General features: G+C 34.8%; 1 protein-coding gene across 3 annotated transcripts in view; it reads left to right on the top strand.

Annotated features, from left to right (window-relative positions):
• Positions 1–27,099, top strand: part of LOC144977141 (phosphorylase b kinase regulatory subunit beta-like) — a 40,193-nt gene extending 13,094 nt beyond the window's left edge. For 2 of the 3 annotated variants that reach the window (XM_078921991.1, XM_078921992.1), the window contains exons 11-26: positions 32–109; positions 852–1,007; positions 1,359–1,456; positions 7,364–7,390; positions 11,099–11,329; positions 12,535–12,639; positions 13,379–13,552; positions 18,685–18,852; positions 19,086–19,222; positions 20,262–20,400; positions 21,827–22,029; positions 23,205–23,348; positions 23,625–23,754; positions 24,511–24,618; positions 25,286–25,360; positions 25,509–25,858. In XM_078921991.1, coding sequence (XP_078778117.1) covers positions 32–109; positions 852–1,007; positions 1,359–1,456; positions 7,364–7,390; positions 11,099–11,329; positions 12,535–12,639; positions 13,379–13,552; positions 18,685–18,852; positions 19,086–19,222; positions 20,262–20,400; positions 21,827–22,029; positions 23,205–23,348; positions 23,625–23,754; positions 24,511–24,618; positions 25,286–25,360; positions 25,509–25,712 — 2,177 coding nt within the window. In that variant the 3' untranslated portion in view covers positions 25,713–25,858. Of the gene's footprint in view, positions 1–31; positions 110–851; positions 1,008–1,358; positions 1,457–7,363; positions 7,391–11,098; positions 11,330–12,534; positions 12,640–13,378; positions 13,553–18,684; positions 18,853–19,085; positions 19,223–20,261; positions 20,401–21,826; positions 22,030–23,204; positions 23,349–23,624; positions 23,755–24,510; positions 24,619–25,285; positions 25,361–25,508 lie in introns of all 3 variants that reach the window. The other variant, XM_078921993.1, reaches the window with a different exon arrangement.

The raw sequence follows: 27,099 nt of genomic DNA, 5'->3' as shown, positions 1-27,099 counted from the left end.
ACTAAGTTGAGATTACTGTATTTGTCAATAGGTATATTCCGCAATGACAAAGAGGACCAGAAGAAGTACCAAAAATTAGTAGAGGACAGCCTGTTTGAGTCCCCTCAAGGTAAAAATAGGACAGTTACATTAGATTTAGATTTTGTCAAAACAATTTATCATGTAATTACTGTTGTATTGTCCTCAGACTGCATCAGTCATATAATGTAGTTTCCAATGTATTTTGAAATTCATTTATATTTTCAAATTAACTGATTATGGTGTTTCAAAGTTAAAATGAAAGCCCACAAATTTTGATGAAATAAGTAAAAACAAAAATGAAGAAAAGTAAACTGTTATCTAAATGCAGAGAAAAAAAAAGAGAAAATAAAAATCAAACTAATATGATTAAAATTTGCTGCATATGGTATTGTGGTATGACACTTACCCTTGGACCGAAAGGTCCAGGGTTCGAGTCCAGCTGGAGTCCTTGGAAAAAGCTCTTAAATCACATTCTCTCATTGTATTAATGTGTATAATGAGTACCTGGCTATCAACAGAATTGCCTCTGTCTAAAAAAAATAATTTGTACTCTTGTCTAACAGGCATCATGTCTCCTACATGTTTAGTGTCGCTGTTGACAAAGAGTCCCCTTGTAAAGCACATTGGGCAGGTTTAGCTAAAAAAAGAAAAGAAAAAGCCCCAAAAGAATATACAATATATGCCAAAATCACAGTTGTAGATCGTGTCTGGCCTTATGACATGTCCTTTTCTGCCTCAATATTGGAAAAAGGAGTTTCCCAAAGTCTATGTTTTAAAGATAAGTTGGAGACGATTGAAAAATGTTGCACTGTTTGTGTTTGTAATTCCAGGTGACCTGTTGCCTATGTATTACTATGTGCCAAAATCACTGGTAGAGTTTGAGAGAGCAGCCCCAGGAAGTCAAAGGAAAGTTCCATCTCTTGAAGGAACGAAAGCTGGTGTGTTTATGTGGGGACAGAGTGTACTCTTTATCAGTAAACTACTCGGTGAGTTTTGCAAATATGTTATTGAAATTTTTTTAAAATTATTATTTTGGTTTCAGACACTTCCTTGCCTAATCATATCCCCATTATTATCAATGCTGTGTCATCAATATCATCATCATCATTATCATTTGTTGTCTTAAATTTGTTAAAGATTGTCAAAGAAAATTTGTCATCATCAAATTACTATTGCGATCATTTTTGCAGTTTTTTAGGTTTCTTTTTGCTGTCTTTTAGTTATATTCCTTTCAGTCTTAGGAGAATACATCTTTCCCTTTATTCTTATTTTTTAATAGGCCATAATAAACTACCATATTTAAGTCCCACATTTCCTATTGATCTACAATTCCACAGTGGAGGGTTTGATAGGTATCAATGACTTGGATTGCATACGTCGCTATCTACCAGCCACAGAAAGACCCACCTTTAGTCACCGCTACTCAAAGTTTCAGGTTTGTTGCATCTTTGTCATTGGCACCATTAACATAATTTGAAATCTAACATTGTTATTTTCGTCCTCAAAACAATCATTGATATGATGAAATCTTTTAATGATCAAATTTATAAAACATTAATCCTATCAACTGTGTTCAAAGGTACTTTGCAAGAATGTTAACATTAGACATGAGATATTTTGATTTAGAAAAGAATAAATGTTGCATTTGTAAGAAGATTAATACTTTAATTCATATGAAACACTTGAAGTACATTGAACAGTTTGGCTTCAGTCCAGACTTGAAGTACTCAATAGCATGATTGTTTTTAGTACAAACAGAAAGAATTCCAGGCTAATGGTGCCATGGGCAAAGTAAGGTGTAAATATAAAAGTAAAAGTGTGTTACGAGGAGTGAAGAGCCCAGGATCATTATCATCATCATTGTTATCACCACTATTTCACAATCAACATTTATCTACCATTTTATTAAATGATACATAGAAAGCCAAAGTGAATTTGTATTATTGGCTGAAGAAAGCAAAATTGATGAATTTGTATCTTATTAAGATTAAGGTAAATTTAAGATTTTGTATTTTTGTTGAAGATGGAATTGAGTCGGGAATTTTTATCTTACAATAGCAATGACAAGATTTTCTCATTATTTTAAATGTCCACATGCCTAGACATCCAACCTTTCTGTTGATGCAAGTTTAAATTAATAAATTTTATCAGATTGTCAATTTTCATTGTATATATATATATATATATATATATATATATATATATATATATATATATATATATATATATATATATATATATATATATATATATATATATATATATATATATATATAAAGGCATAAAATAAAAACCACAATTACAATCAAAGCCAACAAAAAGATATTTGATTTCATGGATATAACAATCTAACCAAAGGTACATACCAACCATTCTCGAAACACAACAACACCCCATTGTACATCCATAGCTATAGCAATCATCCTCCATCTATACACGCCACCAAATGATCGAACATTTAGCTGAAAATCCAAAAGTCATTAAACCTCTACCCTCGACATCTATCTGTCCTCTGACTGACCTCATTGTGTTAACTGTATGACCACTTTTGTCTGACCATTTTTTTCAACAATATGCCAATTTTATTGGTGTCTTTAATCAAGCACGCTTTAAGATTATGTTATGTTAAAGTTTTGTTTTAGGTCTGAACGAAACGAGATAAAATCATGTTATTATGATACCAAAAAATAACAATTATTTTTGCCATTGATTGTTGAATTATAGTCAAGTATAGACAAAAAATTGTAAGAAGACCATAAAAGTTAGATTTTGTTAAGTGAAGTATTTAAATAATGTCAACGTACACCAAATATGGTTTTGGCTGAAAAGAAAGACAAGAGAATGCAGATTACAGTGCAATTAATTTCTTGAACAGTTAAGTCACCAATGCCAAGTTCCATTCTTGTAAAGTTCAATAATATCCATTTGTTACGAACCTACCAGTCCAAGTAGACTAAGTATAGCGGAGTAGTGTTATCTCATATCAATAGTAAATGATCATTGAATCCAAAATAGTTTGTTAAGAGAGTTGCTTTTTAATATTCTTTAATACAGTGCAAAGTTTTGTGGCATGACTGACTTAATAATGCTTTCGACCAGCAATGTCGTCAGATATTGCAGTTTCGGCTGTAGTGGAAATTATTAAATTATAAATAAACGATTTTACTGATGCAAGGTTTTTAGAGTCTATCACATAATACATGGAGCATAATAAAGATTACGGCTAGATTTAATCTTAATTCCTTTTTTAAAATCATCCCTCATGTAGTGTCGGTCATTATGATGCGATGCTTGTCTTTGAAAAACGTTTTACATTTGACATTCTTTCCATATATTATTTTAGCAACCAAGAGATTTGAGTTTCTTTTCAATTTACATAGAAAAAGAGTAGTCAGTAAGAACCATCAGTTTATCCTTGTTTCTGTAGTATTATGGTAGAAATCACTAGTTACCCTCTGGATCGGACACTAGTCTAGCAGTGGGGAGGGGTTGGGCCACATCACCAGTAATGCATATAGTATAGAAATATGTCAACAGGACAACGAGTGGAAATATCTATGTGGAATTTGACTATTATTAACTTGGATAAAGACAGAGTATTAGCTTACAAATAAAAGTACCAATATTTATCGCGCGGGTGGTTGGATGGGAGCATCACCCTTGAATCATATACCTATGATGTTCCCATGGGTGTACGATCCGATAGTGATGTCGTTTCTTCTTCTCTTTACTAGCCTATCCTGCTTCTTTGGTTTGTGATTGTATTTTTGACAGGGGATATTTTTTTTCTGTAAATCTTCTGCCTGTTTGTTCTTGGTTATTTATAATTTAGCTTATGATATCTTTAGGTTATGATTTTGATTTACATTTGTACTATTTTTGTTAGATTGCTTGTTTTTTTTGTTTCAGCGGTCTCTCATATAACCTCAATTGTGTTGGAAGAGACCTAAAGCAACAAACAAAAAAAAAAAAAAAAAAATATTTATCGCAGATGCAGTAAAGTTTTTTTCTGATTCTTTTGTCCAACAAGCAGGATTTTCTAGCTGGGATTGTTTGATCAGATATTACTTGCGATATATCACTGTCCTATCTAAAGATTAGCAAGCAATTGTTGGTGTTCTTTAAACGATAGAGAACCCGTGATGAATATTGGCTTTAGGATATTTATGGTTTAAAAAGACTAATACAGATTACACGTAACAATATAAAAACATAATTCAGATTATTAACGTTGTCAGTAACATAACTCACTTTCAAGGATTTTAGCCGATTTCACTTCTAATGACCATAACTCAATAACCATCGCTTAACTGGCAATTCTGTTTTCATATGATGAAATAGAACATGCTATTACATAACGTAAAAAAAATAAAATCTGTACGGTGACATTTTAATACAATTAATATTTTATTCAATGTACTTTTGGTAAAATACTAAATTTTAGGTGCCTTTTTAATTCATACTCTAATAATTTATTTATGGATGAAATTTCTTCATTTAAAAGCAGTTTAAAAGAAGAAACATGAATATTTAAGTAAACTGAGGAAAAACTTACTAATAATTTGATAATTTATTCCTACTCAGTTATCTCCCCTTACTCAATCGCCTGCAGCGGTAATTAATTACTCAGTGACAGCTTTGTCTCTTGTAATCAGCAAGCGGCACCGTCGTTCAGGCTAGATCATAGAAACTTAGCTTTTTGCTAAATGTTCAGTTTCAGCACAATTTTCGGTGCCGTGTATAATTCTAAAGAGCATTAACAAATTTCTATCCAATAACTCTACAAACAGTGATATATTATTCAATGAGACAACACCACCTTACACAGACACACTTTAAAATGTGGTTACAAATATACAATGAAATATGAAAATAGACCTATTCGCTCAAAAAGATACAAAAGAAGGAACATAACTTGTTTCAAACCTCCCTACAATAAAAACGTGGCAACCTCTATCGGCAAAACATTCTTCAACCTTCTACAAAAATGCTTACACCAAGACAATGTTTTGTACCCTATCATGAACAAAAATACCATCAAGGTAGGATACTTGTGTATGCCAAACATCCAAAATATCATATCATCTCAAAACAAACGAAAACTATCCCAACAATATCAATCTGCAGAACCCAGACAACATGCCCATTAAATGGCAATTGCTTAACACAAAACGTTGTTTACAAAGCTATGGTTACACGCTCAAACACACTAAAGCAAGAGACATATATAGGTCTCACAGAATGCTCATTTCAAATAAGATATAATCTACATAAATCGACATTCAAAAATATACATAAACGAGACTCTACCACACTAAGTGAATATATCTGGAACCTAAAAGAAAGCAACATACAACATAACATTACATGGAAAACTATCTCAAGAGCACAATCATACTCAACATCTTCCGTATTATGCAATCTGTGCTAAGAAAGGAAATTTTACATCATTACTTAACCAAACATGGCCACACTGAAGAAAAGAAACGAACCTTACATCCGCATGCAGACAGAAATAAACACCTTCAAACCACCATAATAATCTTGACACCAAAACATCACAGAAAGTATGAAACAACAATAACGAGTAGACACACTTTCCGTAGATTGCCCTAGTGGCATGAAACAGTACTGTAGAAGTAAACAATAATGATATATATATATATATATATATATATATATATATATATATATATATATTATATATATATATATATATATATATATATATATATATATATATTATATATAATATATTTATGCCATTGCCAAGGTATTCCATGAAAGATTATAGATAATCCTTTAAACCAAACCAGTTCATTGACTTTGAACTATTGCACTTTTCTCCTGTATGGCTTACCAAAGTAGTCAATTTAGAGTTGGAATGTACTCCAAAAAAAAAAAAAAAAGCTGCAAGATTTGTCAAATGAGCATGAATTAGAGATTAGTCCTGCAGTCCCTCTATTGGCCACTCAAAGAGAAAAGAGTTGACTTGAATATTACCCATCTTGCTTTTAAATGTGTCCATGGTACTGCTCCTGATTATATGAATTGTTTGCTTAAAGTCTACGACTTTGCTTGATCACTCAGGCCATCCATTTCTCGGCTTCTTGATTGGTTTTCAAAAAAACGAAAATTTTTGACCCTGCTTTCAGCTTTTCTGCCTCTCATATCTGAGATGCCCTGCCTTCATCTACTCGATATACAAAGCCTGTCTTCAACATAGATCTAAAGACCTACCTTCATATATGATGTTTTTTGTTTAGGGATGATCTTTTTGTGAAATTCTCATATAATGTAATGCATCATGTAAAGCACCTTTGAATATTATTTTAGGAATTAAGGCGATGTATAGATTCCTTATTATTATTATATTTTTGTCATCATTTGTTATTAGTGATGAATTGGTGCGATCTCATCAGGGAATATGTGATTAATTGTTTTGAATTAATTTTTAGTCACTGAAATTCCTTCTGTTTTTCACCTTTTGTGTTTCCCTTCACAGTGGATTTACTATTCACATTGCATTTGCAATCTGTAGTTTAGTCAACCTTTCTGTCTTGTAACCTCGTTTGCATTTTGTAACAGTAAATGTTTAACAATAGTACTGATTGATTTCTGGTCGACCTAACCCCCTTAGTTTATAAAATCTTATTTTAAAAAAATGTAATGTAACCTTTTTATTTAAACTGAATTGAGCAATTTGAGACCAGTCATAACTATTACTTAATCACTTTGTATTTGTAAAACTTTAGCATCTAAGGGAATGAATGTTGTCAATATTGTTCTATCGGTTTCAAAAAGTATTCTCTCCCAACTGTCATACTAGTTTGTGAATGATAATGAGGCAACTAAAAGATTCTGGTAGAAAAAATTGCTGGTAGGAGTGATGGTGATTGTTGATGATAGCTTTTACTGGATAGTGTAAAAATGACTCGATGAAAGGAGATAAAACCAATGAAGTTTGTAGTCTTTGAAAATTATATTGAAATTGATAAATTTCAAATGCATTTTAACAATCGGCTTCTAAAAATAACTGTCACAACTAGATATTAATGAAATTAGATTATCCAATATTCACTCCCTATCAGTCCATACCTCACAGATTGGAATAAGTAATTTGGATCAAATCCCAATTTCTGTTTGTGTGTCTTTGAGTATGTGTCTGTGTGTTTGTGTATGTGACCCTTGGAATGAATGCATTCCCATTCTGTTAGAGTTCAAAGATGTAAGATACAACTGACAACGATTGGTTCATGACGAATGCATCAGAATCACAATCACATCTTTATAAATACTTTTAAAAATTATTTTTCTTTCTTTTCATTTCTTTGTTTTTCAGTCAGAGTCGATGTATACAGGATTTGACGTTAGTGACACAAAACAAATATTGCAATTTTGATTATTTTTGTTTTATACCTGCGCTATTTTGTTTCCAGTTGGATTTGATAAAAGAAAAACAGATTTTGAGTTGAAAATGGTGGCATTTCATAATTCAAAGATTGGCCACAATATTTACTTAAATTTAAATACTGCATATCACTATTTTTTTTGTCATTCATTGTGTTTAAGTGCCTAAAATCCGGTTTTAATATCTCAAATACAGATAAACAAACAGTTCTGATTTCTACCATTTTAAAACATCTTCACTCATTTGCCATCATTGCTTTTAAATCAATTAACTGTCATGCTCTGAAAGAACTTGTATTTAAAAATTTGGCCATAAAATTTGCCTTCAAATGTCGATCGATTTAAATAAACCTCATCTTGGCAAAAATTCGCAAACCTGAAAGTCCCAAGTTTGAGAGTTTTTGCCAAGACGAAACTGTCGTTTAAATCAATAGATATTTAAAGGACGAGTTTTCTGGCCAAACTTTTAAATAACAGTTTTTCAGAGTACAGCAGTTATTTGGTTAAAGGGGCTGAACTTTCATTTTCATTTTGTACGATCAGGTTATCTCACATTTTTACTTCTGAAAGAAATGATGGAAAAGTGGGCACGTTGTGTTTATGGTGGTGGATTAGCCGCTAGGTCACTCAATTCAGACTGTTTTCCTCTTAATTATTATTCTATAATCTAAAAACAAAACAAAACATTTTATAAAAAATCATAGAGAATAAAGTATTTGCCAGTGGGCATTTGTCTTATACCAATTGCGATTTTGTCCTTTAACTAACCTCAGACCTTCAGAATTGAAATTTTTTTGTTCCCTTTTTTTTTCTTTTTTGTACCCCTATAAAATTATACATTTGTTTTTGCCTTCCCATAATTTGATTAATTTGCTTTGCAACTCAAGCTTCAATGAAGCTGTATCTCTCGATTTTACAATTCACATGTCCAAACCCCTACCCGATAAGAGTTAAAGAACTTTTGGTATAAATATTTCTTCACATATAATTTGATAATATTCACACCATACAGGGTATTTAAACTGATTTCTGCTATTCTGTCATTTAAGGGAATTTTGTTTTAGCCTTGATGCTAGTAATCATATTTATGCATAAAGAACCTCTTAATCAGGACTTTGTTTAAACCGTGAGGCATGTAGGTTTTGGTTTGTTGTTTGAAAACAATGATCACCAAAACGGCACATGCTTCTAATCAGTTCTCAACTGAGTGTTAACCACATTTCACACATTTTTACCCCCCTCTTTTATCATGTCAACCACCTTCCTGCTTGTAAGCTACATTATTGCCTCTCCTTCAGTTATTGCTGCTTCATATTTCTTTGCTTGTGTTTCATATCTATTTGTTGTCCATTAAAGTTTTCTATCGCCCCCCCCCCCTCCCTTACCCTTATTATTCCCCTCAAATTTTTCAATTGATTGCATAGCTCCACAGCCTCAATCTGGCATTGTATCAGGATGAACTTGGTGCCAAATTTTGAAGTAAAAACTGTCAAGTTAGGATTTTACAGTTTACAAACCAAATGTTGTTATCCTCAATAAATGCATACAAATTTAACTTAAGTTTCATAGCTCATCCATTGACTTCATTGTCAATATCCGACTCTCTATAATATATATAATACCAGATTGAGGTGGTTTTTGACATTTAAACAAAATATGAGCATTTTCCACTTTACAGTTCCAGTATTACATTGGGACATCTTCCCCCATTAAAAAAGATTTATTCGATCTCCCAATTTCTGAAATAGAGAACTATATGAAAAGATAAAAAATATTTGTTGTAAATGGAGAGCAATGCTGTGTTGAATTAATGTGGGAGTAAATGTCCTTCAAAGTCGATGGAGCTACAGTTTACCATAGTTTCTATGGCATTTTACACAATAGCAATTGCTTGCTACTCTTTGGATATGATATAAGTCTATTCCATATTAATCTCTGCCTAATCTTAAGGACCCGGGAAAGGGGGGGTGGGGGGGGGGGGGGGAAGTGTGTCAGAAAAATCTCAACTACACCTATGATTTATAACAGTCCATTTACTTGAAGGGGGTCCCAATAGCTCAGTTGGTAGGGCACTCTCTTCACTTGCAAAGGGACCGAGATCGATCCCCTGGTGCAGTTGAGATTTTTTTCTGACTACCCAGTTGTGAATGGGTAGCTGGGTGTTAGATTTGGCGGAAAGTACTTTTGTGATAGACTAGCATCCTATCCAAAGGATAGCAAGCAATTGCTATGCAATAGAAACCAAGATAAACTTCGGCTTCTTGAGCTCTGAAGGACTACTTTACTTGAATAGCAACGAGTTATTGGGACACCTGAGGTGAATTGATGTTGAAAGGACGTCAGTCGCCTTTGGACTGGGAGTTCCAGTGTGGAAACCCCTTGCAAACCTAACAGATTTAATGCCTCTTTTCCATTGAGACCTTTCATAATAAGCCAAATGTATGTAATAGTCTTATTATCTTTAATCATTTGTAAATGAATTTTCTGTCATTTGTCAGGAAATCAATTATGATTTTAGCCATTTCTTGATCGTTGTTGCCAAAGTTGGCATTGCTGTCATCATTATCTCCATTGTCATTATCGTCCCAAATTTCATGTTACCAGTAGTTGTTAATGGTTAACAAAGAGTTTATGAAACTGCTTAATACAAAGTTTATTCATTTTATCAATCCTAGCTTTAGAATCAAAATGTCTTGAGATTATTGAGATGTTCAATTCACAGTGCTTATATTTATATCCTTTATAGCAATACACAATAGGAGTAGACGGTTAAAATTAAAAGTATAAATCTTTTTTTTTTTACGGGCCATTTTACTGATTAATACCAAAGAGAGTTTTGATTACAATGTATAACATTTATCGATGATATCAGTCTCTTGTTTTATGTCAGTGAGAGTTTTCAGATTACTGATTTAATACCTTTGTAAATTTGGTTGCAATAACCCTATCTTAGTAGCTGGTGAATTCCATGTTTGAATGAAGGCATAATGATATGATTGTCATCAATCTTAATTACATGTTTTTTTGAAAATATGTTGTTAACTATATTGGAATATTAAAAAAAATATCGCCGGGAAGATAATTTTATTACAGTCTTCTCTTCCTGGCATCTTTCATAGGATATAAATTCATTAACATTAAACATTTTTCTTACTCCCTAAGCTTATTTTATTGTTTTTATAATGGCCTGTCTTATATTTCTTTCAATATGCTCGCTTTTGGCCAGCTAGTTAAGTCATAAGCATTGTAGAGGAAAAGGAAAGGAAGTACTTATATTTTGTCGTGGATTGAAATAAGAAAAAGAAGAAAAAGGATTAGAAAAAAATATCCATAGTATTCTGTGCTCAATATAAATACAAATATTCAACACATGTTCAGACAATTAAGGAATGTTTTTAAAATGTCATTTTCTCCATTTGCTCTCTAGTGATAATTTATCTCTATTCAAAACATAAGAATAGAAAAAGCATTTAATGTCTGCCACTAATTATTTTTTTACTTAAGATTTTGGTTGATTTAGACACACATATATATATATATATATTTATATTAATTAAAAAATATAAAAATAAATTGAAGCCTTTTTGTCCATTTTTTTATAATGCAGGAGGTAATAGATATTATTGTCATTTTATTGTTTTGATTTATTCATGCTTTAACTATCCAGGGGTCTGCACCTGACCTAGTCATACAAATAGTTCTCATATCAGAGACGCCACGTCTGCAGCAACTCTTAGCTACCTACGGGATAGAGACACAGACACCACATCAAATTGAGCCCATCCAGATCTGGTCACCTAAGGAACTAACCAAGGCGTATGAATACCTGGGTGTCAACTACAAACTGGGTCTCACTGGTAGACCTGGACGGCCTTTTGGGTCTCTAAGTACTTCAAAGGTCAGTCATTGAAAGATTGGTTTTAAAATAAATTGAAAACCTAAATGTTTTCAAAGTAATAGTAATATTGACTGGTTTAGGCAGATATCTGTATTTCATAGAAGGAACAAAATAAGCTTGTCTTTGCTGTATTGAGTTAAGTTATCTGGGTAGTATTATATGGCTATTTTGGTTGGAAATAGATTAGGCTAATTGGAATTAGACAATCGTAATGATATTCTATCTATAGGGCACAAATTCCACACAAGTGGTCTGAGGCAGGTTTCATTCTATATAAAGATTAATGTATCACAACCACCATTATTACTGGGACACTGAGATCTACCCCCATACCAGCCATCTATAGACTAGCGGGGATAGCACCACCACACATCTGCAGAGACGCACAGACCAAAGTCCAGAAATACAAACAAGAAAGTGACACCAGACATCCTCTTTATGAGCATAACATCGTGCCAAGGAGACTGAAATCTAGGAAAAGCTTCCTGACAACTGAAGGCATCCACCCAGACCATGCAGCCATATACAGAGTGCATTCATGGAAAGAATGGGACTGCTGCCCAAATGATGCCATTCAGGAACCCAAAGAAGAACTGCCAAGCGGAGTAAATCTCCCCAGGAAAGATTGGTTGACACTGAACCGGGCAAGGTCTAAAGTGGGGAAAACCAAAACAACCTTACAGAAATGGGGACTTTCTTCAGACTGCCGATGTCAATGTGGACACACGGCTCAAAACATGGACCACATCCTTCACGAATGCGAACTTGGACCACATATCAGTGATATGGACCTGAGAGGCTGCACCCCTGAAGCCATCCAATGGATCCACCACTGGCACGACACGATATGATGATGACCACCTAATATCAACCACTACCACCATGTTTCTTCTCCCCTACAATATCCCACATGCAAGAGATATATACCATCACTGTGCTATTAAAAAAAAAAAAAATAAGTCCAATCGTTTCGAAGTTTTAATGTTATTCTTTCATTTTCGCTACGGAGTGGTTAGTGGTCGCGCTCTATATTGTTTGATCTAGTTTTGAAAAGGTAGAAAGCATCTGGAATTTATTTATTTGCAATTGACTTATTCAAATGATTGCAAGCATATGTTGTTGATGTCTTTTTCATAATAAATTCAGTACCTTGGGTCTTATGTCTTTTAACAAATACTTATTCTCCTCTTTCTCCATCCCCTTAGATTTTCCGTGCATGTGGCAAAACGGTGCTATGTTATCCTCTTCTGTTTGAGTGCAGTGATTTCTATCTGGCTCAGGACATACGGTTAGTCATGGATGACTGCAAAGTAAGCAAACAGATTGCTGTTAAATGATTTCATTATTTACAGTATCTTGGTAGACATGATGGATATTTTGAAATAATATAATGCTTGTTTGAAGATTTTAAAAAAGAAGAAAAAGGAACAAATTAAACTTTTAAAGATTCGAAACAGGACAAAAATAATAAAGATAAGAGAACCAAAATTCTTTTCATTTTTAAAAAGTTACATCAATAAGTTAAAATTCGTAGGTGGAAAGTGTTTCAGGCACATTATAGTTTTACAGCATATAAAATTAATAATTGCACTGGTTTCAAATTTATTTCAAAGAATAGGGAATGTTTCAAGGAGAGATATGCTTTTTGCATGGAGTTATGACAGAAAATGCAGCAATATGTATCAGAAATGGCTGCCATAGGCCAATGCCAAGATTTCATTTATGTAGATAGTTGCTGAGAAGTATATGGAAATGCAGAAATGATAGTTGAGAATTGGCACCCATCAAAAACATAAAATCATTTAGAAAGTTTGTTTTTACTTTATTATAATTTGAAGAGATGAGTATGATAGACTATCAGACACAGCAAAAGAAAATAGACATAGCCGTTTCAGACAAAACACAGAAAATGCATGAAAAGATCCATAAAACTAGCCTTACTTGAAGACACAGTATCATACACAACATTTCCAGTTATTATCTTGCATCAATGCTTTCTTCCCATTTGTAAAAGTGTTTGATTATGCAATTATTTTTTTCAATTGTCAGAATGACCTTGCATTCCTAGCCAAATGTTGGAAGCTATCAGGCCGACCCACATGGTGTATGGTTATTCGGGAAAATGCAATCAGAGGACATAACTTCTCTGAATTTCTGGATCTGTTGTCTCAATTCAAGAAAGGGGAGGTAGATGGCATTCGAGTTCGGCTCGGACGATTGCAGGTGAGTTGATATGGTATTGAATATATATATTTTTTAAAAATTTATTATTATTACTATTACAGTGATACTATTAGTATTATTATTATTATTACAATCACCACAGGGTGGCCTGGTAGGTCAGTAGATTGAATGCCGGCCCATGAGGTCTGAAATTGTCTTTGGTGGTCAGGAAAATCAACATCATAAAGGATTGATATTCAATTACTTTAAAAAAATTTCAAAAAATTATGACACCAGTTTTTCACAAAACCTTTCATAATGTATTGAAGATTTGCATAGAAATAGGCATGTAAGTTTAGAATATAGTTTTAATGTTCTCAGATGGTATTCATACTTCGACTATTTGCAACATAATATGTGGTGTGTGGTATAGTGGTTTGACACTCCCTTCAGATTGGAAGGTCCTAGGTTTGAGTCCTGCTCTGATTGGCTCTCTACTCACATTCTCTCACTATACTGCCCTAACCAACAAAAGGACAGTATCTGGGCTGACCCAGATCCAACCAGTTTTGCCGCAATCGACACATTTAGTCTTTTTATTCATAACTCTTTAATTTGATTACATAGTGAAAGTCTTCTAACATTAAATAATAGCTAATGATAAATTGCGTTTTTCTGTTAGTCGGCGATTTCATTGACGTAATATGTTGCGTAATATTTTGAGATACTGTTCTTTCTTGGTTAAAGCCAAGCAAATAACTCTACCTGTAACCAACAAAAGGACAGTATCTTATACGACCGTCTCACATACTGTTCACCCTGGTTAACCGCAACGCAAAATGCCTCGTCCGTATTCACCAAAAGAACAGTATCTCAGTTAAGAATATAGCAAAATACGAATAACTCGATCGACAAACGTTTTACGTCAGCGAGGGCGAGCACTCGCCATCACGGACGAGTGAGAGGCAAGGCTAAGTGTGGTTGACCTGGCGTGAGGGGAATGAATAAATTATCTCCGTCAAGTTTGTAGGCGTGACTCTGATATAATATTACTACATTAGACTATTCCTCAATCTTTTAGACCCTGACTCCTTTTTCAAGATGAGTCTATTTTTATTAAGCATAATAGCTTTAATTTACGCTTATTGATGATTTTGGCTATCTTGTAAATTAGACTTTAATTGTGTATCAGGGTTTTGTCATTGTACAACGATATTGGGGCGAGTGAGTGATAGTGAATTAAACCTAAGAATAGCGTACACACACATCCCTTTTTGTTTTAAAATCAATATCTTCATTGTCCTAGGAAACGAAAAGCATGAAATGGAACGAAATCTGTTGGTACATTTATACTGAATGAAATAGGCGACACCATTCTTACTAAATTTAAAAGGTGCCTAAATTATGAGCTAATAAGATGAACAAAAAAAATATTTTGTCTTTAGCTAATTTCGCCCACAGGGAGTTACAATAGTACAATTTAGATAAAACAAGGGAATTAATTAAAAGTTCTGCTAGATTAAATTACGAATTTTGCTTATTTCATTCATTTCTATGTACATAGATTGTATGGTGTTATTCACGTAGCAGCTTGTTATGGAAAGATGTTTATCAATGATGACGCTAAGGTTTTTTGATTTATTTGAAAATTCTGTTGTGCTATTTCCGAGAGTAATAGGTGAATTATTTGCCTTCCAACATTAAAATCTCAGTTTTACTATCATTTACTATCATTTAATTTTAACTTGTTATGGTACATTCAAGATTTAATCTCATAAAACAGCTCGAAATTCGTTGTATTAAGAATTGTAAATTACTTAGGGGTACTGAATCATAAATTTGCGTATCACCAGCATTAAAATGATAACTCTGATTGAATCTGGATATCACACGAGAAAGGGGGTGCTTATACAGAAAAAAAAGGACAGGGCCAAGAACGCACTCCAAAGTTTAGTAAAACTTGTTCTGACTGAATACCATTCACCACGACAGTCTGCCATCGATCCTGTAAATATGGTGTAATTCATTTAAGGGCAATTCCTTTTACGCCGAACGTATTTTCTAGTCTTCTTAACAAAATGTAATGGTCAATTGTGTCAAAGGCAGCTGAAAGATCTTAAAGGCATAATAAATTGATATTGTTAGCATCTGCATTATATAACAAAAGATTTTAAGAAGCGCCGTTTCAGTACTGTGTTGCTGTTTGTAGGCTGACTGAACTGTTGTTCTTAAGATGAGATAATGATTGTGTCAGTACTACCTTCTCCAAAAGTTTGGACAAAAAATAGAAGGATGTGTGGAAAGTGAGAGATATGAAGACGATAAAATAGAAAAACACAAAAAAAAAACAAAAAAAAACAACTGAACAAAAAACGCCTGGACAGACAGTCACACCGACACCCATACACACACACACACACACAAACGCACACACACACACACACTAATTAGTTGAAATGAATGAAAAATAAGTATACTTAAGTTAGACGTTTGGTTGAGCATCCGACCAACAAGCAAGGGGATCAGTATTTTATTGCCAGCTGTATAAAGTTTTGTAATGGTTTTGCTTTCTGTTTTTTTTTCTTCTCATTTTTTATTACTTGTTTATAAAGCCCCTCTGCCCACCAATCAGCCACTAAATAGCAAGCTTGATATGTTGATCTGGTGGAAAGTAATACGTGAATATTTACAACTTTTGTCATAGATTAGATTGATTTTGAACTCAGTGTCTGCAGCAATTTAGTATTTAATCACGGGCGCATAATTTAGTCAAAGATATAAGAACTGCAATCCAAACAGTTGTTAAAAGCAGGAATTTCCACTTTTAACATCCAACGGACGAGGACAAACTTAGATGTCGCTGGGTCAAACATACGCGTTGTGGTATGTCACTACTGCTGTCGGATGTGAAGGTCATTGGTTCGATTCTATATAGAGTATGCGGTTAGACTAAGGGAGTTAATTTTTGATATTTTACACGGTAATTTATTTTTATTATTATTTATTTATTATTATATTATTATTATTATTATATTATTATTATTATTATATTATTATTATTATTATTATTATTATTATTATTATTATTATTATTATTATTATTATTATTATATTAATTATGTGACCCTCCGTCCCGAACGGGGGGTGGGGAGGGGGGAGAAAGAAAGAAAGAGAGAGAGAGAAAGAGAGAGAGAGAGAAGAGAGAGAGAGAGAGAGAGAGAGAGAGAAGAGAGAGAGAGAGAGAGAGAGAGAGAGAGAGAGCTTGTGCATTGTAGAGGGCGGGAGCTAAATAGAATAAAGATATAAATATGTGTGTGCGTGTGTCTGTGTGTGTGTGTGTGTGTGTTTATGTGTGTGGTTGTATGTGTGAAAGAAACACGAGGGAGACAAAGAGAGCGAGCGAGACAGGTAGATAAACAAACGGGAAAAGGACCAGGAGGGAGGGGGTGGAGCAAAGAATAGGTAGGAAGGTATTAGAAAGCCCTTCGTTTCAAAAGAAGTCAAAGTCAATCAATGATGGGAAACATATTGACCAATGAGATTGCAATTTAAAAAATGGGACTGGTCAAATCATGTGTTTCATTGTTTCCATTTTGAGTCAGATGACAGCTTGAAGAGGAGCGGGTTGGGCTTAATTTGTAATGACTTACATGAAATCATATAATTGAATCTTCTTGTTTGAGCTGCAACGTCGAGTTATTTAGGACCTGCCACTCGTTATCACAACCCCTTGTGGTCAATTGTCAGCTATTAAACTCTCCTCCCCTTTTTCTTTGGGTTCACTCCAGTGACTTCTTATATAGTAGACAATGGTTCACTCACATTGTTTATTGTCTCAAAAGACCCCACCCTCCCTCCCATTCCCAATGAATACACGTTAAAACGCCTCTCTCTCTCTCTCTCTCTCTCTCTCTCTCTCTCTCTTCTCTCTCTCTCTCTCTCTCTCTCTCTCTCTCTCTTCTCTTATTTATTTATTTATTTTTAAAATAATCTCTCTGCATCCATCTCTCTTGCTCTCTGTTTGTTACTGACTCTCTCTCTCTCTCTCTCTCTCTCTCTCTCTCTCTCTCTCTCTCTCTCTCTGTGTGTGTGTGTGTGTGTCTGTGTGTGTGTGTTTCTCTCTCTCTCTCTGTTTCTCTCTCTCTCTCTCTCTCTCTCTCTCTCTCTCTCTCTCTCTCTCCTTCTCTCTCTCTCTCTTCTCTCTCTCTTATTGATTTATTTATTGTTAAAAATATATCTCTCTGCATCCATCTCTCTCGCTCTCTGTTTGTTACTGACTCTCTCTCTCTCTCTCTCTCTCTGTGTGTGTGTGTTTCTCTCTCTCTCTCTCTGTTTCTCTCTCTCGTTCCATCTCTCTCTCTCTCTCTCTCTCTCTCCTCTCTCTCTCTCTCTTCTTCTCCATGTAAACAACAACGCGATAGAAAGTTACAGTGCTCCTCTATTATGTCATGTTACGGATGACGTCATTGGCGTTGGCGACTTATGCGTCAACCAATCAAATCGTCACCAACAGTTTCGCATGGTATTGCTCGCCATACGGCGGCATCTTCGTCACGCCACTCGTTGACGCCACCGCATGCTCACGGACACCGTCAATATTTACGGGGTGGACTACGGCCGTCAGAGATACTGTCCTTTTGTTGGTTAACGATGGGGTTGAAATAGGATACTGTTTCAAGCAAATTTTTAATTGCCTCTAATTTCAAAAATATTTGAGTTATGATCATTCTGACAACTTTGTAAGCTTCCCTATGTCCCAGAGATTCGATTTAGTAAAAAAAGTGATTTTATGATTTTTTGAGAGATACGGTCCTTTTGTTGGTTAGGGCAGTATACTCAGGTGTAAAATGAGCACCTGGCTGTTAACAGAATTGTTATATCACCTAACAGTCATCATGTCTCGTCCTGCATGTTAAGTGTTGCTGTTGGCTGAGGATACCTTGTAAAGCGCTTTGGGCACGTTTAGTGGACATTGCACTATATAAATGCTCTCTTTCTAAAATGTTTAGTAAGATAAATTTAAATCAAGCTTCTTTGATTGGGGGGCATTCAATCCGAAAATTAAATGCTTATAAAGAGAAACATAACACGGCAATGTCTGGTTGCTTAAAGGACAATTTGTTCTAAAATGTTATATTTTATGTGTCTGTTTTTCAGTATTCTGTAATGTTGTGCATTTACTCTGTCCACAGTCTTTCATTTCGTCAGCAGCAGTAGAGCACTTGGATTTTTTGAACCTCCTGCCAGAGAAAGACATTTTTACTCCGTTTCAGGAGAAAACTATGAAGTCTAGCTTCAAATCTCTGACAGAAATTCCACAGTTGACGGAGATTGAGGAAGAGTCTTATGTCATGGAGCAGGTAGTGGTCATTTCTTTTTTTTATTATTTATTATTATTATTATTATTATGGCAATGATTGCCTCTTTGACTCAACCATCTTTGCAATCATCACTATACTTAATGTTTAATCATTCTGCCACTATGGTAAATCCTATTATAATGCCTTGCCAATGGATAACACCATATATTCGATTTTTTTTTTGTATAGTATTATTTGTTATAGCATCTTCATCCTCCCCAAATTTTCATCAGAATCTGAATGTCCTGTCCACCGACAAGTTGACCACATATGTTGATAGTTTGTCTGGCATCAATGCCCAGGTGAAAGTGTTGAAGGTGTTATACGAGAGGGATGGTCCTTTCTTTAACATCAATGGCATTACAGTCAGGTAAGCTGACAAGTAATTCCTTCTTTCTTGCAAGCAGTGCTTCCGAACACATGTATTTTTAAAAATGGAAATCCATACTTTTTGGCATCTTGGGGGTTGGGGGGTGCTGCTTCCAAAATTTTAATAAATTTTTGTCTTTCATTTGTTAAGGGCACTGATGTATAAAACACATCTGGATTTGTGAGTTATTCCATTTGTGCTTTTAGTTAATTGCTCTGATGCCTTCTTCTGTCTCAACCACTCTATTGTCAAGACTCTCATTCCCATCCTTTTTCAAAAAAATGTTGTCTTTGAGTATAATTTATTTTGGTGTAAATCAAATTTGATTAAAAAAGACGAGTTATAGCTATTGTCTGCAAGTTCTTGAAACATATTCTTAAGACATAAAATTTTAGACCCTCTCAAAGCGCCATTAAAAACATTCTTTGAGGCTTTGCCACCTTAACCCCATTGGCTCTGTCCCTGGATCCTGCTAGAGGAATTTAGCAACCCTCAGACTCCCCGCAATTTTCCTTATATTTTTTATAATTCAGGCATTTGAAGCACTATGCAAGGGACACAAGGAAAATATTATATATATGATCAGAAATCTAGTTGACTGAAACTGCTCCATTAATGGAGATTTAACAATATTTTATTGGATTTCAGCTGTACAATATGACGTATTTTAATAGATGGTGATCTTGTTACAATTTCATTCATTATTACATCAGATTTCTCTTGATATGGTTGCTCCTTTATAGAATGTTTTTTATTTATAACGCTCTCTCTCCCTCTCTCTCTCTCTCTCTCTCTCTCTCTCTATCTCTATCTCTCTGTCTCTCTCTCTCTCTGTCTCTCTCTCTCTCTGTCTCTCTCTCTCTCTCTCTCTCTCTCTCTCTCCCTCTCCTCTCCCTCCTCTCTCTCTCTCTCTCTCTCTCTCTCTCTCTCTCTCTCTCTCTCTCTCTCCCCTTCCTCTCACCCTCCCTTCCCCCTTCTCTTTCTTAGAAATAGACTATATACATGATCTAGAGTTGTTTAAACCCTTTATACCTTTCAGTGAACGTCTAGAGCGTTTGATTGAGAGGGCAGGGGCCTACAAGAACTGGTGGGCTGTTCGCATGTGTTCAGCTCTCTTGGGTAAAATGGTGGACAGTTTGGCGCCTTCAATCACATCCATGTTAGTCAGGGGAAAGCAGGTCAGTTGATTGATGAATTGGTCAGCTGATTGATCATCATATGTAAAGAATGGAATTCATGTGATCAAATTGCCTTTACCAATGATGATTTAGCCTTTGTCAGGCTCTGAATTGAGCCTTTATACAGAGCAATAGCCACTATACTTGCTCAGAGCACTGTACATGGGATCCCTAGCCAGCAGCATCACTTAACATGTAGAATGAGACATGGCACCTGTCAGGCAATATTTTTTTTTGGTAGAGACAACTCTGTTACTGGCCTACTTATTTTACACATGAGTATCGTGAAAGAGCGTTTTCTAAGGACTCAACTTTGCGCCCAGAGCAGTTTTTGAACCAGGGCCTGACAGATCTGAAGGCGAGAGTCATACCACCAGTCCACAAAGACGCATGCATGATGTAAAGAATGGCAAAACTTGTTGTGAATTCAAGAAATTTTTTCCTGAACATTGCACAGTTACTGGTCAAGATGATCATTATGTCAAATATATAAGGGCTAATTTCAAATATGATTACGACCACCAATTGTCCTCAGCCAAATTGTAATATAATATCTCTCATAGGTTGAGTTGACACATCTCATTTTTCTAACAAGAACATATCATGGCATCATTGTAAATAAAATATTTAATGGTGTCTATGATCATTTCTTGAAGATTTAAAATATTCTGTCAAAACAGCAATGGTGTTTAAAAACAGGCATCATCGAATGTTTTAAGTACTTATCAATATTTTGAAAATTTTGTTTGTCGTTTTGAAATTAGAAATAAGTAGAGGATTCATTCATGAAACTCTTAGAACTCTCATGGCCGTGCAAAATGTCGAAAGTTAGCTTTTTTATGAATCTGTGCTACATGATTAATTCATTTGTAATACTGCACTCTTATTTTTCAAATTAGATAAGGGCTATAAATAAAGTTGAATGTCATTGATTTTGGTAAGAGTTAATATTTGTATATACCTCTTACTTGTGAATTAACTTATGAATACCCATATTAATGGGGATTCTTCTATTTCTCAAGTCATCGGCGGTTTTAATCATTGGATGTATTTCCAGCTCAAGTATTAGTGACTCTTTTTGAAAGATTTGCCTCAACTGGGGTGACTTTGCCTCAAGGGGTGATTTTGCCTCTACAGATTTGGACAAATTAGATTATATTTAGTTTTGTGACAACTATTCCTTTTGATAAAAAAATCAAGTCCTCTAATAAGGGAAATAACTGCAACAATCCTGAGAAAATGCTCCAAATCGGTTTAGGTCAAGTCACCCTGAGAGGCAAAGTCACCCAGGTGTTCTATGTAGTATAAGCCCCTTTGAAATTAAGTAAATTTTATTGTGAAGAGATTTAAACTTTAGTGTTTCTTGCTGAATTTAATCAAACTCTTTCTAACTCTCCCTCCCCCTACCTTTTTTTTTCTCCTTTAGATTACAGTTGGTGTATTTGGCCATGAAGAGGAAGTGCTGGATAAGCCAGTGACACCAAATGAACTTAAGACCATACTCTACTCCAAGTGTCTCCCTCACGACATCTGTTTAGCTGTCCTTCAACAGGAACTCATCCTGGCCATCGGCAAACTCATCTCCAGGATACCGGAACTGTTTGATGGGATACTCAAGATCAGAATTGGGTTGGTCAGAAAGATGGCAATAGTGATAATACACTTAAATAGCACCAACAACTAATGAAATCCATGTTGGCGCTTCGTAAAAAACAAGAGAAACATATATGGCTCTACAACATAAACAAAACATTGTACTGTTATATAAAATAAAGGAATAATTAAGTTTTAATTGACGATGAAGTTGTGAGGGGTAAAGTGAATATTTGTTGTAAATGACAGATTTGTTCTTGCAATGCCTTGACCTGGCATGAAATGGTCGTAGCTAGGTAAGGGTTGTTTTTTATTTATTTTTAAGCCATTAAAACCCTGTCTTTACAAAGAAAAGTGCACACACCCAAAAAAAAAATAATTTAATTTGATTTTGGGGCTTGATGACTAAATTACTTGACTATTTACATTCAGATTTACTGGTTCCATTTGGCATTGTGGGACACCCATCTACCCAGTAAGGTTGGGTAGCTGAAGCTCATAAAAATTTCATGGACACACGCTGACTTTACTTTGACTTACTTACTTTTCCCCCCCATCACTTCTGTGGAAAACGGTGCTACGAATCCATCTTCTTCAGATCAGTCTGTCCACAGCAATGATCGTGGCCTCTCTGCATGTTCTGAACCCCATCTTCTAGTATTACATTACATGTCAAGGCCACTTGTGGGAGTCTGTTTTCCATTTGCAGCTTTTGACTTTCCCATCTCCATCTTTTCTGCACCACCTTCTTGGTTATTTGAGGAATGTTTGTCATTGTCAATTGTACCTTTTGTTAGTCTGTAGAAATATGTTGTCATAGACCTGTATTTTATTGTAAAGGTGGAAAACAGACGTGACCCTCAATTTCACTCCAGGAAAGCTAGGATTCAGTTCAATCTTTTTAATCCCACTTCATGGCTCTGAAGGTCTATTTTCTATCATATATTTCTATGACTAGTTCTCTGTGGAGCTTCACCTTTTGGTTATGCGAGCAACAGTGAATGAAAAAAATAAATTGCCTCTAGGTATTATCCATCAGGCTCTGTACAGTATAAATGGGTCTTTACTTTTTTAAAAATGAATTGTTTTCGCATGCACAGTGTTCAACGCTTTGACATTAAATTTTTTGTCTGATATAGATTATATTTTTGATTATAATACATATGCCTAGTTTGGAAAGAGTATTTATTTTAATATTCTTTATTTGACAGCTGGTTTGTAAGAGCCATGGAGCTTGAACTTGAAATTGCAGAAGAAAGAGAGGGGAAAGTACTTCTGAGTGAATTATCTCCATATCAGCTTCAGAGGTTGGTCTGGTCTATACTCACCAAGAATGAATCAGAGGCCGATTTCAGGTATGTTCTCCACTCCTCCTCCTGCCCTGCTGCTTTTCCCAATGTTTCTCTCCTTTGATAACACTTATCACTATGCATTTCTATACTAAGCATATCACTTGCCCATTTTTTCTGAAATAATCTCATGTGACAGTCACTCTACAGTCACACTTCCTGGAAGTGAACACAAGTAGATTGCATGATAATCGACACTCTACAAAATGGCTTGCAAGCTTTATTTTGCAATTTTTGCAATGTAGATTTGGATCACTCAATTCCTTCCCTTCCTTCCACCAGAACGCCATTCCAGAAAAGGCAGTTGGACGGAGCCCTGAGTAGGGTGCCCAAAGACTTCTATGACCAAGTCTGGGAGATTCTAGAGAAGACACCTGGTGGCATCAAAGTGGCTGGCTATCTATTGCCTCAGGTCTGTTGCTATTTTTTTTCTCAATAAATTAGATTTGGAAATGTCCTACACGTTTTGTCCCGAGACAAAAAGGAATTCAAAAACGTTCTTTTATTTATTTTTTTGTCAAACCTCTCTGTCATATGATATGACAATAAGCAGGGAAAATAACTTGTTTTACTCCATGGTCTAGCTTCCAAATTGTAGCAGATCTGTTTTATTGTTGATCTAACGTTACCAATAAACAATACGTTGTTGTTTTATTCAAAAACTGTATTTGTTCTACATCTGATCTGCTGTGGATGACCCCCTGAGGGTGGGTGAACATATTTTCCATTATGTTCAAAGGGGGCGGGGGTCCTGTTTATAAAGTTTTCTTTGTTATCACTTCCACCCTTCTATTGTTCCCTTCCAAGAGTACTTCAAACTTAATGATTTAACCCTGGCCCATATCAGGAGTCTTGTTTTGAGGAAAACAGATATAGCTAGTGGAATTATATTTTTTGTCTCATTCATCTCTCTATAGTATGATTTTGTAACTTAAATATTATTCATTGAGATTGTCTGAGACGTGGCATATAGATTGCTTTTGGATTTTCTGTTGTCTCATAATTGAAATAGTCTTATTTGTGTTGTATTAGATCTATTATCTGTAATCTTTCCAATCATCTTGTATTTAACTGGCACTGAAATAACCACATAAAAGCCATAAAAACAAAGAAAAGCAATAACATTGTTCTTATCTGTTTGTCTGTTTGTTTTTTTATCGTTTCTTAGCAACCCACCCAGTCTGACATGACCATGTATGAACTCAACTTTTCCTTATTGGTAGAGCAGATGTTGAGTAAGATATCTGAGCCCTCTTATAGACAACTGGTTGTTGAGGTAAGTAGCATGTGTGGGGATTTTCTCTATTTAGAGGATTGTCACTAAAATGAAATTCAGATCCACTTATGATTGTCTTATGACATAAAGGTAATTAGTCATAAAAAAAACATTGATGCCCATATGTAGGTTGTTTATATACTTGCGATCAAAAGAAAGTATACACATTTAAAATCGCCCTTACTTTTTTATCTGTTGGTGTAGGCTAATGATTTTCCACTGAGTTGTTTACCATTAGCCTTTATGTGTACTGATAGTTGATGTTTTTTGTTTTGACCTGAAATTCTCTCACCATGTCGCGCACATGCTAAAATGACCTTTCAGACCCTTACTCTGGACAGGAAGTGTGTAGATTCATTTTTTTGCCACAGGTGTCTTCTTGAAACATTTTCAAGGCAGGAAAACACAATGCAAAACACCATCCATTAATCTACACGATGTCACGGCTTAGTTTAGAACAACAATCACGTGCCATTGGTCATCTTCAAGCTGGACAGTCTGTGACCAATGTCGCAAGAATGCTTAATATCACAAGGAGAACTGTATATTCGTTAGTCCCTTACCGTTTGTGTCATTTAAAATCGATCCACTAACAAATATACAGTTCTCCTTGTGATATTAAGCATTTGAACTGTGCAATCCAAATATATATTCTTTTTGTTTCCAGGCTTTTATGGTGGTTTCTACAATTCTCAGCAGGAATCCAGAATTAATGTTCCATCAATCTGCCAACATGGACAAGGTAGCTTATGAATTTTTACTCTACCTCTTCTTAGCATAATCTATTGTTTATTCTATTGGTGGTGAAATTATAGTTTTAAAAAGAACAAGGTTTTTCGTGATATAAATAAAAATTGCAAAATTGTTTTTTTTTTTTTTTAATGCTCCAGATCATTCAAGAAGCATATGATGAGTTTCAGCAAGACTTGAATCTGATGGAAGGCACAGAGAAGCAAGACGACATGCATCGCTTCTACAACACTCCTCCAAATGTACGTTATGGAACTACAGCCTACATCAGCAAGGCTGTCATTAAGAATCTGCTGGATGGTGATCTCAGGGTAGTGTCTGAAGACATGTGCTCGATCACATAATTTATGCTCATTTTGTAAATGTGTATGGTTAACTAGCAATAATGTTTTGAATTATTTATCTGAATATATCCACAGACTAACTTTTTTTTTCTCACCTAAACAGCAGTAATAGTGATGTAAAATGGAGCCCTAGTTGAATTGTTGAAACTGCTCTTGTGGTAAAAGTATGTGGTTTCATTCAGATATAAGTGCAATTTTCATACCCTACATTATACCCTCTGTTCCTGTCCTTTATTGAGACAAGATATTTTTGCCTGGATTTTATAATTGTTTGAATTAATTATTTGTCTTTTCTTTACCGATATTGAAAACAAGATACAAGTGACCATGATCATCTCCTGTGTAGTGTAGTGTGGGACAAAACAATCAAGGTTACTTGCTATCTACATGGACTGAGAGCTTTTGTAATATCTACATGGACTGAGTAATTTAGTACTTAAAAGATGGTAGATTTGATGTTCTTTGTAAATCATCTCTCTCTGGGTGGGATCTTCTGACTTCCCACAGTGGGGAGGTGGTCACTTGCTGTGTCTTCTATTTCCTTTTATCTGTTTTTCCGAGTTGCTTTATGTCTGTGTCTCAGAATAAGATTTTTGGTTTGTCCCGGCCCTGGCCGGAGTCCTTGTCTAAGAGGGAAACAGTCAAATTTGTATTAATTTTAGGAATGATATTTTCTTCCTTTTAAATAATCTCTGTTAAATACTGTAAACTTTTATTTTATTCTTAAAATCATATTTTGTAAGAATTTGAATGTATTCCTCTGCGGGTGGTTGGATGGGAGCATCACCCTTGAATCATATTAGGTACCACAGGCGAGCGCCGTGAATCGGTGGAAAGTTGTTATCGATGGCGTTGATCGTGAAAAACTCTGCACTTTACCTCACAATATCTCAACTTCTAATGCTCGAAACAAAATACAATTTGTTTTATTTTAAAGATCAACTTCTGAGCTTTGTAATGCATCTTAAAACATACTTTTGCGATTAAAAAGAGTTTCATAATCAATCGCGAACGAGACCCGGTTTTAGATAATTTTGCCTAGCGGATCGCGAGAAAATTTCGAGGTCGCGATTTTCTCTTTTCATTCACGTTGTGAAAATCAAGGTTGTGCCGCGGAGAATTGGCGTATGATGCTAAGAATAGTATCATTAGAAAGGGCAAAACTTCCTCTTTCTTTTGACACTTCCTGCCCCGATATCAGATTCAAAATGGCGGAGCGAGTGGCGAGGAAAGCACATTGTCGTGCTATTTTTAACATTTTTTAATACTTTTAGCGATGTCCGCTCACGTCTGTTTAAATAAGCAGAGAGCTTAATGTTCCAGCTTTATTTTGATATCAAATACAACCAAATCGGATGAATTTTCACGGCACAATGAAAAAAATAAA

Source organism: Berghia stephanieae, chromosome 7 (assembly GCF_034508935.2).
Source record: "Berghia stephanieae isolate SIO BIC M18660-M18661 chromosome 7, UCSD_Bste_1.3, whole genome shotgun sequence".
Lineage (NCBI taxonomy): Eukaryota > Metazoa > Mollusca > Gastropoda > Nudibranchia > Aeolidiidae > Berghia > Berghia stephanieae.
This window is presented reverse-complemented; position numbering and strand designations above follow the sequence as displayed.